The sequence below is a fragment of the Aquarana catesbeiana genome, linkage group LG01, assembly GCF_042186555.1.
Source record: "Aquarana catesbeiana isolate 2022-GZ linkage group LG01, ASM4218655v1, whole genome shotgun sequence".
NCBI lineage: Eukaryota > Metazoa > Chordata > Amphibia > Anura > Ranidae > Aquarana > Aquarana catesbeiana.
In genome coordinates this window covers 752,632,585-752,650,403 of record NC_133324.1, presented here as the reverse complement: position 1 = coordinate 752,650,403, position 17,819 = coordinate 752,632,585, and the positions used below count along the sequence as shown (strand labels likewise).

The following is a 17,819-nucleotide window of genomic DNA, read 5'->3' as shown; positions in this document are numbered from 1 at the left end:
CATGGGGATATGGTGGTGAAGCAGATGTGCAGGAAAGGTGCAGTGGTAGGGCAGATGAGAAAAGGGGTACATTGATGGGGCAGATGAGAAAAGGGGTACATTGATGGGGCAGATGAGCAGCGGGGTTACAGTGGTGGGACAGAAGAGCAAGGGGGTACAGTGGTGGGGCAGATGTGCAGGAGGTACAGTAGTGGGAGGGATGAAAAGGTGTTCAGCAGTGGGACAGAAAAGCAGGGGGGGGTACAGTGATAGGGCAGATGGGCAGGGGGGGTACAGTGATGGGGCAGATGGGCAGGGGGTTATAGTGATGAGGCAGATGAGCAGGGGGTTACAGTGATGGGGCAGATGAGCAGGGGGTTACAGTGATGGGGCAGATGAGCAGGGGGTTACAGTGGTGGGACAGATGAGCAGAGGGGGTTCAGTGTTGGGGCAGATGAGAAGGGGGTTCAGCGGTGGGACAGAACAGCAGGGGGGTAACAGCGGTGGGGCAGAAGTGAAAGGAGGTGCATTGGTGGGACAGATGAGCAGGGGGAACAGAGGTGGGACAGATGTGCAGGAGGTACAGTGGTGGGGCAGATGAGAAGATAAGTTCAGTGTTAAGACAGATGACAAGATGGTTCAGTGGGGAGACAGACATTACATTACAGCATTTACTTTATAAAAAATCCTTTTCGTGATTGAGAGTGTGAAGTTGACTTTTTGTTATAAAATCGGCACTCTCAATTCCTTTGAAAATATTTTTTGGCATACTGTGCTCAAAAGGTTGCCTACCCCTGATTTAATGTATGCTAAAAGGAAGATAGCTGCACAAAACACAGCTGCAATTAAAGAGAAAAACTAATCCCTAACCACCATCTATTCTTTTAACTGACTGCAGGTATCGATCAAAAGATAGATTTAAATACAATAACCTACTTCAAACAGTTCACTAGCTTAGAGCCCCGTAGCACTGTTTCACATAAAGTATGACCCTGTTACATCTACTTGTTATTGCATGATCTGTGAATACACCTGCAGCTTATTAAGTATAGCTTGGTGCTTTAACAAAGAATGTATTTTGTGTGGTTCTGCTCATTACAAATACTCATAGGTATTTGAAAGCAGGAAAAGTGTGTGTTATAATATTTATTGGCCAATTTAGCGATAATGTAACCTTTCATCCCACTAGTTCTCTTCAGACACGTATCATCTTCATCTGCAGATAATGCCTGCTGTAAATTATAATAAATGCTAGCATACTCCTAAGGTCTCAGGACAATATTTCCTCCCCTGGAGCCTGGGCGTTAAAATCACATCTAAAGCCGTGTTTTGCAAATGCATTTAGGCGCATCAAGTCTAATATCAGGTTGGATAAAAGTCGATAATTTAAAAAAAAATAAAATAAATCGGATTTTTTTTTAATTTAAATCAGATTTTTTGATTTAAATCAGATTTTTTGATTAAAAATCAAATTTATTTTAATAAAATGCTTGTGGAGTAAAAATCTACCTAAAGATTTTCTATTTAAGATACATTAATAACTTAGTTTATTCAGCATGAAATGGAGCTTGGTTATGTAGCATGAGGCTGTATAGTCTGCAATATTTACATAATAGGCACTGGCAATGTTAATGTTTTAATTAAATAAAATAATTTGAGTAGTTCTCCAACTATATGTGATTAACCTAAAACCGGTTCTGATATCGCTGTTTTACCACCCTTATTATTCTAAATAGGAAACCTTCATTTTGTTTGCAAATATTAAAGATTCTAACTACCAGCAAGAATGAGTCCTTACATTAAAAGGGCACCTGTAATTTCAGATCCATCATGGCAGCGCCTGTTAGTGGACATCCACTCACCTGCTGCCGCCACATCCCTCACCTTGTTGTGTCACTGCCGCATCACCAGCCGTCTCATTAAAGTGAATGGGACTGTCGGTGAGTCAACAGTGGATCAGAGGATGAGCTGCTGCGGGACAGAGATGACAGTGGCTCTTTAAAAATCATGATTTAAATTGAGTTGATTTAAATCAAGCCTTTTTACTAGTGATTTAAATCGTGATTTAATGGTTCTGCAGATCCATATGCTCATACTGGAGACAGATATTTGCTCTGATCTCTTCAATATCCCACACCCCACCTGCTCCTAACCCTTCACTAGCACTACTACATCTTGGGATAGAGAAATTCCCATCAGGATCGCGGGTAGCAATTATACATCTACTACTTGCGGCAAAAGTAAATATCATCCAACTCTGGAAAACGTCAGAAGCCCCTTCCATTTCCAGTACAATTGCAGATCTGAAACTCCAATGCAAGATGAAGAGACTAGTTGCCATGAAAAATGTAAGTATGGCAAAGTTCCTCACTAAATGGTCATCTTGGTTCACACATCCAAAATGTACTGTAACAATATGATGTTCTTGTATCATTGATCCAACTTGTCTCCATCTTCCTTCTCTTCTGCTTACTACTGTAAAGCACAACTACTCACCTTGCTGGTGCCCCCCCTCCCCTCCTCATTCCCACCTTTATTCTGCCCATTTGAATGAACGCTAAACATGCCTAGTGCTTAACCGCATTTAGGCGAGTTGGGCAAGGCTGTTGCGGCAAAACGCTCCTTTCCAGCACACCTTGGCTCTGGATTTTTTTTTCTCTGCCTGTAAATGGCGTGTGCAAGGACACAACGACTAATAGAAAGGGCATTTAAAGGCAGAAAAAAAGAAGTCAAACATCCTTAAAAGTGACCCGACGTTCTGTGTGCACGAGGCTTACATTACATATGAACATGCAATTTTCAACCACCTCAGCTATGGAGGATGGTGTCACATTTAGATTTCTTCGCCTTGGGTGTCACAGGACCTTGCCTTTGGTAATGCTTTCAAATATACAGCCTACAAAGCAACTATTAGCCTCAGACCCACTGTATCGTCAAACACCAACTGTGCTAAATCCTTCCATCTTCCCACTGTTACAGCATGACACCCACCCTTCCACAGTTGCAGCCTGTAATATACAAGCAGTCCAGTGGTGGAAAAGTACATACACACAAAACATAATCTATATATGCATTGTTCTGAACATAACAACATGATCCTCTGTGGCATGTTGACACTAAAACAGTGATTCCACTTTGATTACACACACTACTAATTTAGAAGGACAAGGATCACAACGTGAGATCATGACAAATAAAAATCTAAAGATTTTTTTTTTTCTGTTTGGTTAAATCTGACACACAGCTCTATGTGCTTCGCCATTTGGAGTAGCTTGCAGGAATCCCCTGTAAAATGTTACCAGACCATTCAACAGCAAGATCCATTATAATAAAGAGGTTACATTAGACTAAATGATGTACAGCTTATCATTAAGTAGGCTAAAAATATCCTGAAATGTGGAAAAATAAACATAGGCATAAGTAAGCAGCTGCTGAAAGAGAACTCGTGCAATCAGCATAGTTAATGAAAACAGATCAACATTGGTGGCTCCTTGAGAATGCCACTGTAAGGCTATAGGCAAATAAACCCAGATGGGGGAAGGTGCTGTGACAAAATAGGAAAGAGCGATTCTCACCTGGAGTGGTGTTAAAGTCTAAGATACGGTGGTGAGATTGCAGCAGATCTGGATTACTGGATGACAGTGTCCCGCTGACAGGGAGTGTAGCTGGCATGTGCTTGGTCTGTCGAAGACCAACAATGCTGTCATCTTGAGACTGGCCAATTCCAATGTCGCTGGGAAAAAAAAACACTTAAATAAGATCTTCGTGCACACCTGACGTTTGGTGTATACATTCACAAATTCCCATTGCTACAGAAGATTTTGATTACTTCATATTACTTATGTTTCATCAAACTCTTTTGTAGAGGCAATGATGGCTTATTGTTATTAAACTAATTTGTTTATCCATATAAAACAGATGTAGGTGAGATGGTGACTAGATAATGCAAGAACAACAGCCTATGGAACAAAAATGATCTACTGAATTCCCAGTGATAGCCTACTACCCAAAAGTCCCCAAGTTCAGGGGGTACACACTATGAGAAAATCAAAAGAAGAATTTCGTACAAGGCATGATCATTCAATTTTGATATTGTGTACACAACTTTTGACATACGATTCAGACTTTGCAAATTAAAATTCTCGAAGGGACAAACGCCAACATTTTTCTCGTACGTGAACAGAGCGTTTAATGCGTACCGTTTTCATATCCGAAAAATCATATAACAAAGACTGCGCATGATCAGAAACAAATAAAAAAAAGTCTTTGTCGTACGAGAATTTTCATACATTACACTGCCTCGGTTCCGACTTGCTGTGAAACATCGAGGAAAACCGGACGATTGCTCCCCCGATTTTCTTATAGTGTGTACCCACCTTTGAAAGTGTCTGAAAGCAATAAGTATTTAATGTTAGTGAACTCATTCCTGCTGCTGGGGTTTATCTCCGGAGACGAATATGCTATCAGCCACAAAAACCACACTAGCCAATAGTATCTTCTCTCCTAAAAATGTCTGCAAGAAGTGACTTCTACCTTAAATCGATCTGCACGTTGTACATCACAAACTGCACCAGATTCAAGGAAGTTTGTCAGATTAGAAGGATTATTAAGTTCCCTAAAGGGTCAATCCACCCAAGATTGAAACTAGCCCAACGCCAGAACATAGTGATCAGCGCTCGCAGCCTGCTGGTTTTCCAGCGTGTTCGTTCTACAGAAGACGGTCGTGAGACCAGCTGCGCCTGATGAGGAGCTGTACATACAAGCCGAAAACAGCCCGGTAACTTCCGAACCAACAGTTTTTGGCCCATGTGTACCTAGCTTAAGACTCCAAAATGACAGAGAAAGTATGAACTAAACCATGGTTGTCCCCATCTTACATCCAGAGATATAAGAAGCCAGGAGGTGATTTGGCCTAAAAGCTTTACCAACAATAGACATAGAACTATTGGATGAATTGACCAACAGTTACTCATAATATATTTATATAAGCCAGCTTGTAATAAGGTTTAATGTTTCTTTAAATAGAAAGCATGAAATACATTAGTCATAACGTATTTATATAAGCCAGCTTGTAATAAGGTTTAGTGCACCTTTAAATAGAAAGCATGAAAAAGCTCATTAAGGCCAAATGGATGGTTGCTGCTAGGCTGTATGCGTGGGAGTTGCATGCCCACTCACTGTGCAGCGATAACACTTTGGAGACGGAGTGAAATGTCAGTGAACTTCAAGAGGTAAATGTATTTTCACCTGACACTTAGAAAATGCTAAATGAGAACCAGAAATTCTGTCAAGTGTAAATCCTTCCCCCATCTCTGCTTCAACAATCACACATAAACGCCAAATGGAAAGACAGATCTAAATGTAATCCCTGATACAGTCAGCAATAGTAAAAACTGCATTTATGACACCTTCATTTCCGACAGCAGGAGGAAATATTATGATGCTGTGTTATTAGGTATCCAGGACACTAGCACTCCAGCTTTTGTTAAACACTACAGGTGACTTTCCTCCTGATAGATTACATCACTCTATAGCCAGGAGCTCCTTCATTCTGCCTAAACGTTTACTGGAGAATTTATTAGCTAAAGGCTTGCATAATGTTCTTTATAGGACGATGAAGATTTCACTCTTCTTACCAACAAGCAACTAATTGCCAGTTTCCACTGATTGATGCATTTATGTAAAGATTCCTTCTAGCACAGAGTATGAGAGAGTACGAGTGTGCACAACTTACATCTATCAGCTTTTGTTGTCTGTGACTACAATACAAAAGGGAGAGGCCCAAATCCGTTCACAGGGAAACGATCCCCGATTCCTTTGAGGATTTCTCTGTAGTAGGCAGATTGGGCAGAAGGGTGCAATACAATGGACTATTTTATTACTTCAGGACATGAAGTAGCAAGCAGTACTTGAAGGGTGTGTACGGTGTAATTAATTATTTCTCATCTAACAAAACCAGTTTGTGACATTAGACCAATTGTTGGAAAGGAAATGTGCTTGGGTTATTATACAAATCCCGCGTCAGGTAAGAGCCTGTATCTTTTCTGTGGAAGACTGGGCAAGTTAACCAATAGGTCAGATAAGGCTTCTTGTATAAATTACTGAATTTATAGGCTAATGGTTCTTTAAAGGAAAAAGTCAACTGGTGGGATTAAAAACCAAATCAATTTTTTTTTATGTGATAGAATCAAGGCAGTAGGTCTGATCACTTCTCATAAACATGCTTTTGGTGAATAGATTAGATATTAGACTGATGTGCTTTGGCAAGTGGGCATCTTAGTACGAAAACTTTATTTTAACACGGAGTAGGACATGAGATGTAACATTTTATTACAATTTATATTTACAATAACAAAATCAGATAAATGAGGAACACAGCTCAATGACCCAGTGCATGAATATGTGAATGAGTATGGCCTCAGCCAGTGCCGCTTCATCCACACCCTCTGACATGTTTTGCCCCAAACGCCATGCTTAGTGTGCCGGCCGAAACATGTCAGAGGCCATATTCATTCACATATTCATGCACTGGGTAGGTGAGCGATGTTCCTTCATTTTTCTGATGATGCATCTACACCTCTTAATGGTGCATAGGCCTCTGCTCCCTTCACTGCAACCGATGGGGATATCTTTTATCTCAGCTTACAGCAGCACTGCAAGTTATACCTGGATCACAATAACAAAATGCCGCAAACTCGGAAGAAAACAACAAAATGTTTGAGAAGTAAAATATTCTTTTTAATTCTCTAAACATACATACTTGTAAGGTTTCTGAGGAAGAATACTGATCCGAGTTTTATCCAAAATCTTCTTCAGCTTGTTTCTTCCTCCGACTGTGTTGGCTTTGGCCTTTTTGCTCACTTTTTCAAGTCCAATAACTTGTTCAACATCAACTGCAAGATCTGGAATAGAATAACGACTAGCCTTCTTGATGTCGCCAATTTTGGGCAAATGTGGGGCACTATTTCTTTTTTCTTCCAACATTCTTGCAAGAAGCTCTTTGAAGACTGGAAAAAAATGCAACAAATTTGTGTTAATGTGCTTGTAACTAAACAAAACTATCGAAGTTTTATATGTTGTTAATATATGTATATAAAGAAAAGGGTCATAAATAATTTACCCAATTTGCTTCATATTCTTAAACTTAGACAGGGACCCTCCCATTAGATTTCTGAATAAAATTTTAAGATGTACTGCTGTGACCCACAATAAATGCTTAGGGGCCCCAACTCAGTTTGACAAGGTCTGATAAATTGGATGCTGCTGACTAGGGAGTGTGCAGGCTGGGGAAAGGTTCATCCAGACCCAAAGCAAGCTGAAGAGATAGTCCGGCCGCCGCCCACCTCGCCCAGCCTGAGTTGTTAGCAGGTAAAAGCATCCTTCGCTCTATTCATCCAGGCCACGCCCCCAATATGTACCGGTTATGTATTTTTCAAAACCAGCAATTACAGCACGACAAATAGACCTAAGGGCCCTTTTCCACCTCAGCATATGCAGAAACGTATGCTTAAGAAATGCATATGCGCTTATGTGCAGCATATATATCATTTTTTTGGGCATTAAACAAAGATAGAAGGAAACATTTTGCATAGGAAATTTTCATGGTTGACATGTTAACACAAAATTGCACGATATGTGCTTTATTTTGCATTTACCATATGTTTTAATTTCGCTACTTAGCATGCACAAATGCACAAAAATGCAGCATGTCATGGTTTTAAAAATACTCTAATCTGCAACACTGAAACAGCTTAGCACAAAGGAATGAATAGGATTTCTACTTGAAACATGTTTTCATTTAGTAAATGCATGGTCTTTTACTGCATAAAAACACAAAAGCAAGGATAGGCCCAGATACTAATAATGATCTTGTGTTCACTTGAACACAATACACTGAACCAGCCACCTAGATGCAGCAAGACTTCTTTCAGACTTGCGGTACTGCTAACCACCCTCTGGATAGTAATCCACAGTGGATCACTCTTCAGAGGGAGGTATAGCCGCAGCTGATAGGCATTCAGGAGGCAATACTGCCACCTCCTGAACATCTGTTTTTTTTTTTTTTTAACTTTTATTTTTAAATTGAGAAACAGCAATTTTACATTGCAAGCCTTGGCTTGTGAAAAGGAAGAAAAAGCTTGTAGTTGTGGTGTGGCCCTATTGAACCCAGTGGGTTGAACTAATGAACAAAACTGCGGTCGCAAGTCTGACAGAGCACTAACAAAGATGCTTCAAAAAGTGCATTATCAATGTTTAAGATCAATGAACAATTTAAAAAAATGTTGCAATAAAAGTAAATATAAAAATAAGTGTAGCGCAACATCAATAATGTCCTTCAATTTCTAAAATATCCACCAAGGAACCACAAGTCCCAGAAAGGATGTCACCTGCTGCCATCCTTCACATTCAACAGAGTTCCCTATGGAGCTTTGACAACCTCATACTGTTGATGTTTTATGCTTGCAAAATGGCATCTTATGTGAGTGCAATATTTTTTAAAATAAAATACTTTTGGGAAGCTTAACGGAGAGCGTTTAGATTGCATTTATTTTACATATTCATTTGGGCTGTTCCACACTACGGGAGTGCTGGCGATCCATTTTCAGTTCTCCTGTGGAGACAAGTGTATTTGACTTCCTGGTGATTCAGGTGTCTACCTGCTCTGGTAAGCGTTCATTTTACACCCAGTGGAGGGATTGTCACTCATTACTAGTGGATTGGAGTCATCCTCTCATGTGGTTTCCCTATTTCCTTTCTGGGACTTGGTGGATATTTTAGAAACTGAAGGACATTATTGATGTTGCGCTGCGCATATTTCTATTTTTATATGTATCCGAGGTGATGTGATTAACCTGAAGTGTTCAGCTCGCAATCTTTTGTAAATATTTTGTCTGCACTGATTGTCTTATATATTAAATAATAAAAGTAAATAAACATAATATATAGGATCAAATTGGCTTACCAAATAGATTTGTTTTCACAGTGATAGACAAGTGAGTATTGTTCTTGAGAATTTCCATTGCCTTCGTTAGCTGAATGTTTTCAAAGTTTTGACCATTCACCTCCAATATCTACAAGTAAAGGGCAAGGAACACAACGTGATTAATAATCCAAGCAGTGACATTTACCTTCCTGAGAAAGAATGGCTCTGTGTTGGCTTTTTTCCCTTTAATGTATAGAAGTTGCAAAGGTAATGCATTTAATTGACATGAATTATTGAACTGCTCCTTTCTTGAGTCTCTTCCCTAACAGTAAATAGAAAAGATTTCCCAGGGAGATGGTGGTCTTACATACCTGATCACCTCTCTTTAAGCCAGCCTCCACAGCTTTACTTCCAGGATCCACGCTGTCAACAAAGATGCCAAATCCCTTGTCTGATCCCCCTAGAAGGGTGAAAGGCAAGAGGGCTTCTCGAGATGGCTTTGTTAGTGTTATCAATCTTCTCTTTGCCTTGGCAGCGCATGCAATATTTAACAGCCTCAGGTGTCCTCCCATTTTCTGAAAAGAAGTAGGAAAACAGCATTTAAAACTCCACAAGGGCACAATAACCTGGAAAGCATCCATATCTATTGATAATTGGGCTTATATATGTAGAACAATAGGAAATATTGCTTTCATTTGACAAAAAATGTTACCTTTTGTTAAATCAACCATGGAAAGGAACAATACATTTGCACTCTATATATTGTTTTTAATAGCACAATAGAAGATGATAAAGAATTTTACCTCGCGTTCCAAGTTGTTCTCAAATTCCTCTAAAAAGCGAGTCATAGCCAGGTCACCTTCAAAGTCGTTGAAATGATTGTTAACCCAGAGCAATACAACTCGAGTCACCTGCAAGGTAAAGGACAGAAGATGAGGGTCAATGTGTGAAATGGTCAAACAGTACACTGACAGCTGTATATGCTCTTTTTGACTAGTTTATTTACTATGATTATATAATTTTTTTTTTTTTTTAAACATTCAAGGTTTATTAAATTTCCACAGCAGTATAGAAAAGTATACAAACTTACATTGAAAATGTACCTTACATGTAAATATCTACTGTTTGTAGCATATGTAATCAATTATATTATATAACGTATTGAAACCTTTGAACCTGAGATCAGTAAAGCGTTACACATACAGTTCTTGGCTATCTAACTTCTGTTATTGGTTCCTTAGCTCGGTAATATATAAATAACATCTGTAACCATGTTTTAATTAGAACCCAAATAGGCACAATTAGTTTTTAATCGGAATCATTCCATACCAATATGTTTTTGTTTATAAAGATTATAAAGTGATGAAAAGAAAGAAGAATAGGGTAGGGTCAGGGAGGGGTATCGGATACAGTTTGCAAGTACTTTTGTATTCAAGTGTTCTGTGTCGAGAGAGGTAGATTATGGCTTTGCTCCGCATCCTCTTAAGTCTCTATAAGCATCGGAATAGCGAAATTCAAACCATGGGGTCCATGTTTTATGAAACCTGTCCACCCCATCAGAGGCCTGTGCCAGAATATCTTCCATTTCACAAATCTCTGAAACTTTTGTTAACCACTGTGAGATGGTAGGGGTCCGTGTGGTTCTTCAGAGGGCAGGAATCAAAGTTTTGGCCGCGTTTAGCAGATGTTTGGTTAGCGAATGTTTGTATCTCTTTAATGGGAATGAGGTGATGTGGAGAAGGCAGAATGCCGCATCCAATACGATCTTAGTTTCGGTAATTAATTTAATAGTGTCTCTAACCTGTTGCCAAAACTTGGTCAAACAGGGACACTGCCACCAAATGTGTATTAGCGTGCCTCCTCCACTCCCACGTCTCCAGCAAACATGGGGGGTCTGCGAGCACCAAGTGTGCAATTTGGCCGGAGTAATATACCAGTTTGTGAGTAATTTGTAAGATGTTTCTTGTGTCTTTGTGCTTATAGAGCACTTGTGCGCTAGAATACATGCTTTTGTCCATTATTGTCATTAATTGAGTTTTGCAGCCATTTATATGTGATAGAAGTTGTTTTTGTCATATAATTATAATAAAGCATGAGGCACAGGGCTGGTCTTGAAAGACACATTTTTAGTTGCATAAAAAAAAAAAAAAAGACTGACTTAAATGTGTATAAGTGACAGGTGTCCTTTAAAAATGAGTTATTATAAAGACATGAGTAAAAATCACACAGAGAAAGGTTTATCATGCAATGCAAAGGATAAATATGTTTACCTCTAAATCACCAGCTCATGCAATATTTTTACAGAATATACTATGGATATTTTCTATTTTTACCTTGTCCCTGAGGCTAGGGTCATTAAACCACTCCAATAACTTCTTCCCCACTTCCATGGGACTTGACAGAAAGGTCCTATATGTGAGCAGGAAATCCTCTATATACGTTGGGTCAACCACAGAATGTTCTTCCACAAGGTGCATTGTGAGACGTTCTGCAGTTCCCTGTATATAAACAATATCATAAGCTTTAATGCTTGAGAGATAAATAAAATTTGGACTATTTCATAAAATAGTGACAAGTGCAATGATGTGCATTAACCCACTTTTACTTTTAAAGTGTAAGCTTTCCAAGCCTAAAGCAGGTAGAGCACTATATGATTCCCAGTACATTTCTAATGTATGCCAGCAATATTACACAGTATTTCAAATCAACCAAATCATTTCAGCTCCTGCCCAGGAAAAGCTAGTAAACCAATGATCCTTCCATAGCAGTTTAAGCACATAATAGAGGGCCAACTATATCAGCAGGCATTACGGATTGTAGTGAAGAGGCACGAGTGCTAGGAGGAAACCACTGTAAATACTGAGAGAAGGAAGGATATGGTGGCAAATACCCACTAAGACACTCTATATTTCTAGCTAGCATAAGGTAGTGCATTTTCAAGCTTATTCTTGCTTAAACCAAGACTTTTTTTAACTAATTTATTAGGAAAGTGTAAAGAGCTATGATGTTCTGGGCTCCCAGCAGCTTTCACCTTTAGAGCAGCCACCACAATAATTACAAATAATTTCTAAATGGTTCCATCAATATTTTAATCTTGGCCTAATACTAAAGACCTGTCTTAAATGATGATGCATGATTACTTTAACTCTAATCAAAACTATAATCTTGCTCAACCTTTCCACACCTAACCTCAACATAACTAACAGTTGCGTGGAGAAAGGCAAGTACACAAACAAGAGGTCCACAATTCAGCAAATGCAGAAAAGAAAGGCTTTACATAGATTTTACAGTAAGGTAATGTGTCTCAGTTCATTGTTACCTTGATGACGATGTGACCTTTCCTTGTACCAGTGCGGTCAAGTTCTCGATGTTCTTTTACCATGACAATTTCTCCCTCCTCTTCAACTTTCTGCATGTTTTTCTCCACCTGGTTCAGGATGCGGCAATAATCTTGCTGAGCTATACAAACAAACTGGTAGAAAAAAAAATACTCAATTTCCAACATCACAAAAATGTCCCTGGACATATCCATAACTGCTTTACTGTTGCATTAGAAAAATAAAGTAGTAATGGGAGAAGTACAGGGGGAAAACTTGGGTTATACAGGTAGTGGCTTATGGCAACCACCAAGATGAATAATATGTGGCAGATGTAGAGACTGTATAGGACCTTTAGTTAGTGCATACTTACATGTGGTCCAAATGATCAGAATAATATTAATATATATACAGTATAAGATATAAAATATAATTAATTTCATCATATATTAAAATGCTGTATTGGATGTTATTTGTTCCTTTACATGTTTAGATGGGTTAAGCTGGAACAAATACTTTATACTGCAGATTAGTACCAGTTCTTTGTGCCTCTGCAAAGGCAAGTCCTGGTTTGATTATATGTATTGTGCTGAAGGGCCATTTATGACTTCACTTATGTGAGTTCTTGTACTAGTGGAAGTCTGACACAAACTACGCTAAGCAAATTTTCTAGACACTTGTAAAAAAAAAAAAAATGCTGGAAATCAGAAATGATTGTAATAAATACAGACGGCCCCCGGGTTGCAAACATCCAATTTACAAACGACTCCTACTTACAAACAGAGGGAGACAACAGGAAGTGAGAGGAAATCTACCCCTAGGAAGGGAAATTCACTCCTGTAAGAGTTATGGGGAAAAAGGTGTCTCCTCTGAGGGTTTATCACAAAGGCTTGTTTCCACAACAACCCAAAATTTTCAAAATCCAATTGTCATTGGGACAGAAAGTGAGGTGAAATCTTCTGAACAGGGGCGCAGACAGCAAAACAAATGGTATACGGGGTGTTAACCCTTCCCTATGCTATCCACAAAACGTAAAAAATGTTTTTTTGGCTAGAGCTACACTTAAAAAATGTACCTGTTCCGACTTGCAAACAAATTCAACTTAAGAACAAACCTACAGAACCTTGTTTGTAACCCAGGGACCGCATGTACTGCTATAAACAGAAAAAAAAGTAACTGAAAATTTGCTAGAATGTGAAATCAACAGAAGTAATAAATTATTTGGTGTGACTACCCTTTGCCTTTAACTACTCTTGTAGTTTCAAAAGGTATTCACACTCCAGGTGGAAAACCATAGGTTCTTTATAACATTTTTTAGTACAAAGTCAATTGTATATACAAGCACATAAGAAACCCATCCTAAGTACAGACTAGGGCCCATTTGTAGCAATGCCCCTTTTCGACAATTTCATAAAAACTAAGAAAAACAGAGGTGTTTATGGGATGAACATTGACTAATACAAGCTGCTCTATTATGCTTAACACAATAAATTAATCACACACAGCTAATTAGTTATTAATAGCACTGTAAAATCAGCGGACACTTCATAAACAGATGAATACATCATGAATGACATACAGCAGCCCAAGTAAGCCACTAACTGCTTCTGAGATTCCCAATGATCTCACGTGAAGTGCCCGGCTGTCGGATTCAATCTAACAGTGTGCTGGCAGCCTGGCACTGCTCTACACCTACATACCTGGCAATCATCCACTTTGGTTCTCATCACTCCCTTCATTAATTCCTTCTCCATGGTTGGAGAGACTCCAAAGCTGTTTCCCATGCAAAGTATTTCTGTTCTCCCATCAGGGTATGTCACTTCCACTGAGCCATTTAAAATGACTGACCAGGAATCGAGCTGCAGGGCCAAGACACAAGCCAATATGATTAAAATCACACAGGTATCGTTTAGTGTTAAAGTGGTTGTAAACCCACTTTGGGGAAAAAAAAAAACTAACACCTGCAAGACAAAGGCATAATGAGCTACATACTAGCTCTTATGTAATACTCACCTGAGATCGAACCCCTCGCTGCCGTGCCCTTACATAGCACCGGCCGGGGACATTTCTCCCCGGAGTTACTTCCAGGTATCGTGGCTTCGGCACTGTGATTGGCATGCGCACTGGAGCCGCCAGTAACGGCACACTTACTAAAGCAAACGGCACGTACGTGCCATTGCTTTAGTGCGCATGTGCCGATGAAGTCGGCACATGCAGATACAGGGGATATCTCCTAAACCATGCAAGCCTTATTATAAGCCATGTTAGCCATAATGATAATGTGTGATATATATATACATATACACACATACACTCTTCTACAATATATGAAATGCAATTTAATATAGCTAAATAATGTGGAAAAACACATATATACCACCTTCACCATTTGAAAAGTAGGAGTATCTTCTAAAGTAATACATCTCAATGTGTCGGGACACAAAATAAAATAAAATAATTAATAGGAATTATAAACAAGTGAGTAAATGTCTTCTAGCAAGTACAGTATACTAGTTGATCCTGACAAAAATCCACTGAGCTCCTTACTTACTGTGCTTTACTTTATCAAATAAAAATAGTTTTTGCCTTTAAATACACTTTAAAGAACAGTACCATAAATATTAATGTAAAAATTGACAGTAGCGTTATTTCATAAAACAGGACAAGCAATGTCATGTGGAAATCAATAGCAACCACATTTAAGGTTTCATCAGCTAATTGTTGTTGGGCAAATGATTCAGATTTATTGATGGTTCCCAAATAAATCTAGGGTCACGCTGATGCGGGTGTGGGAATGTGGATAACCTACATGCCAAAATGCGAGGAGATGCCTGTAATTTTCAACAGCACCCCCACACATCGGAAAATGCAGTGCAGTTTCTGTGCGGCTGTGATTTCAGAAAAGGGCTGGGGATCTTTTCCCTGTATTTCCCACAGGTACAGCAGTCCATTCAAATGGGTTGGGAACTGTACCCACGCAAAAGTACCCCGCAGCAAACGCACAGACGTGAACCTAGACTAAACTAAAAGAGCACATAGGATAAAGAAAAATAAAACAAAACAAAAACAGCTAGGTGTGTTATATTGCTTTTGACAGCGCTCAAAGTAGAGGTGAAAGCATATCCCTGTGTCCCAGAACAAGGAGTACAGGCTCATCTTAATACCAATCCAGAGGGCTAGTAAATGTAAAAAGGAAAGGATCGCCTCTACTCCCGACCGGTCATATGACTAAGCTTGGTGGGCGGGGCAAAATGCATCAGGGCGTGTGATTTGGTGGAGACATGTAAGCCGAGGACGCTACTTACAGTTTATTTACCTGGGCTATCAGGAGTAATGTCAATCCTTTCCTCTTTACAAAAACTAGACCCTTTATTAGCTATCAGATATCCTTTGCAGTTGTCATCATGGCATAGATTGGCATTTTCTAAAAACAGTTGTATACATGGTTTTTTTCATGTTTTTCACATGACAAGTATTTTTTACCTAAATCTAAGCACATTAAAATATTCTTCTAACTTTCATAGACCGCATTCTATATTATCCCACTGTCACATGGAGTTGCACAACAACGCTCATGCAGTCATGCCTTTAAACAACTCTATTCCTATCATCTCAAATTTTAAAGCTTGAAATCAAAGAGCAAATCTCTTACTTCCTCTCCATCATTTAGTACGACAGTCCCTGCCCGTTCCACCACAGCGAACACCATTACAGCGCACAGTTCCCGTCTGACAGACATCGTCATATTGGCAAAGGCAGGCAACTGATGCATGAACTCCAGGAGTTGTTCTAGAACAGAGGTGGTTATTGAGGTGATGCATAGTTTACACAGTTAACCAATCAGCTATAGTGTTATCAGCCTAACACAATATAACACAGACAATAAGAATTAATATATACAGACATGTGGAGCTAAAATATGAACACTAAATAAGGCTGATAACACTGTATTACTTGATTGAACTCCCAGACTGCATATCTCTCCCCCCCCCCAATCAGGTCTCAAGCATTTCCAGGAACAATGGAAGTTACAGATTTCATTTGCATTGCAGCTTCCAGGTGAAAACGGTTACTGCAGTGCAATCATAAATAAGAAAGGATCACAATGAAAGCTAATGTAAATTGCTGGCTGAACTCCAGTATGCCAAGTGATATAAGCAGTTTCATTATAGGGTAGGAGGGAGGGTGATGTTCACGGAAGGGCTGCGAGACCTGGGGACTTTTCCAATTACTACTAAATCTACATTTACTTGAAAATCCCCTTCAAACCTGCTGGGTAAACATCAACACAGTGATTAAAGTAAAAATTATATATATACACAAATATACAGTGGGGACGGAAAGTATTCAGACCCGCTTAAATTTTTCACTCTTTGTTATATTGCAGCCATTTGCTAAAATCATTTAGGTTCATTTTTTCCTCATTAATGTACACACAGCACCCCATATTGACAGAAAAACACAGAATTGTTGAAATTTTTGCAGATTTATTAAAAAAGAAAAACTGAACTATCACATGCTAGTATTGAGACCCTTTGCTGTGATACTCATATATTTAACTCAGGTACTGTCCATTTCATCTGATCATCCTTGAGATGGTTCTACAACTTCATTTGAGTCCAGCTGTGTTTGATCATACTGATTGGACTTGATTAGTAAAGCCACACACCTGTCTATATAAGACCTTACAGCTCACAGTGCATGTCAGAGCAAATGAAAATCATGAGGTCAAAGGAACTGCCTGAAGAGCTCAGAGACAGAATTGTGGCAAGGCACAGATCTGGCCAAGGTTACAAAAAAATTTCTGCTGCACTTAAGGTTCCTAAGAGCACAGTGGCCTCCATAATCCTTAAATGGAAGATGTTTGGGACGACCAGAACCCTTCCTAGAGCTGGCCGTCCGGCCAAACTGAGCTATCGGGGGAGAAGAGCCTTGGTGAGAGAGCAAAAGAAGAACCCAAAGATTACTGTGGCTGAGCTCCAGAGATGCAGTCGGGAGATGGGAGAAAGTTGTAGAAAGTCAACCATCACTGCAGCCCTCCACCAGTCGGGACTTTATGGCAGAGTGGCCCGACGGAAGCCTCTCCTCAGTGCAAGACACATGAAAGCCCACATGGAGTTTGCTAAAAAAAACACCTGAAGGACTCCAAGATGGTGAGAAATAAGATTCTCTGGTCTGATGAGACCAAGATAGAACTTTTTGGCCTTAATTGTAAGTGGTATGCGTGGAGAAAACCAGGCACTGCTTATCACCTGTCCAATACAGTCCCAACAGTGAAGCATGGTGGTGGCAGCATCATGCTGTGGGAGTGTTTTTCAGCTGCAAGAACAGGACGACTGGTTGCAATTGAGGGAAAGATGAATGCGCCCAAGTACAGGGATATCCTGGACGAAAACCTTCCCCAGAGTGCTCAGGACCTCAGACTGGGCCGAAGGTTTACCTTCCAACAAGACAACGACCCTAAGCACACAGCTAAAATAAGGAAGGAGTGGCTTCATAACGAAGGAGTGGCTTCACAACAACCCCGTGACTGTTCTTGAATGGCCCAACCAGAGCCCTGACTTAAACCCAATTGAGCATCTCTGGAGAGACCTAAAAAT

The 17,819-nt window shown here is 39.6% G+C and overlaps 1 protein-coding gene across 15 annotated transcripts in view; it reads right to left on the bottom strand.

Annotated features, from left to right (window-relative positions):
- The window catches only part of RAPGEF2 (Rap guanine nucleotide exchange factor 2), a 396,941-nt gene that overhangs the window by 28,476 nt on the left and 350,646 nt on the right, over positions 1 to 17,819 (bottom strand). For all 15 annotated transcript variants that reach the window (XM_073605965.1, XM_073605972.1, XM_073605900.1 and 12 more), the window contains 9 exons: positions 15,872 to 16,008; positions 13,920 to 14,078; positions 12,222 to 12,374; positions 11,236 to 11,400; positions 9,706 to 9,813; positions 9,274 to 9,477; positions 8,942 to 9,050; positions 6,740 to 6,986; positions 3,555 to 3,712 (listed from right to left, as the gene is read on the bottom strand). In XM_073605965.1, the coding sequence (XP_073462066.1) occupies positions 3,555 to 3,712; positions 6,740 to 6,986; positions 8,942 to 9,050; positions 9,274 to 9,477; positions 9,706 to 9,813; positions 11,236 to 11,400; positions 12,222 to 12,374; positions 13,920 to 14,078; positions 15,872 to 16,008 (1,440 nt within the window). The remainder of the gene's footprint in view (positions 1 to 3,554; positions 3,713 to 6,739; positions 6,987 to 8,941; positions 9,051 to 9,273; positions 9,478 to 9,705; positions 9,814 to 11,235; positions 11,401 to 12,221; positions 12,375 to 13,919; positions 14,079 to 15,871; positions 16,009 to 17,819) is intronic.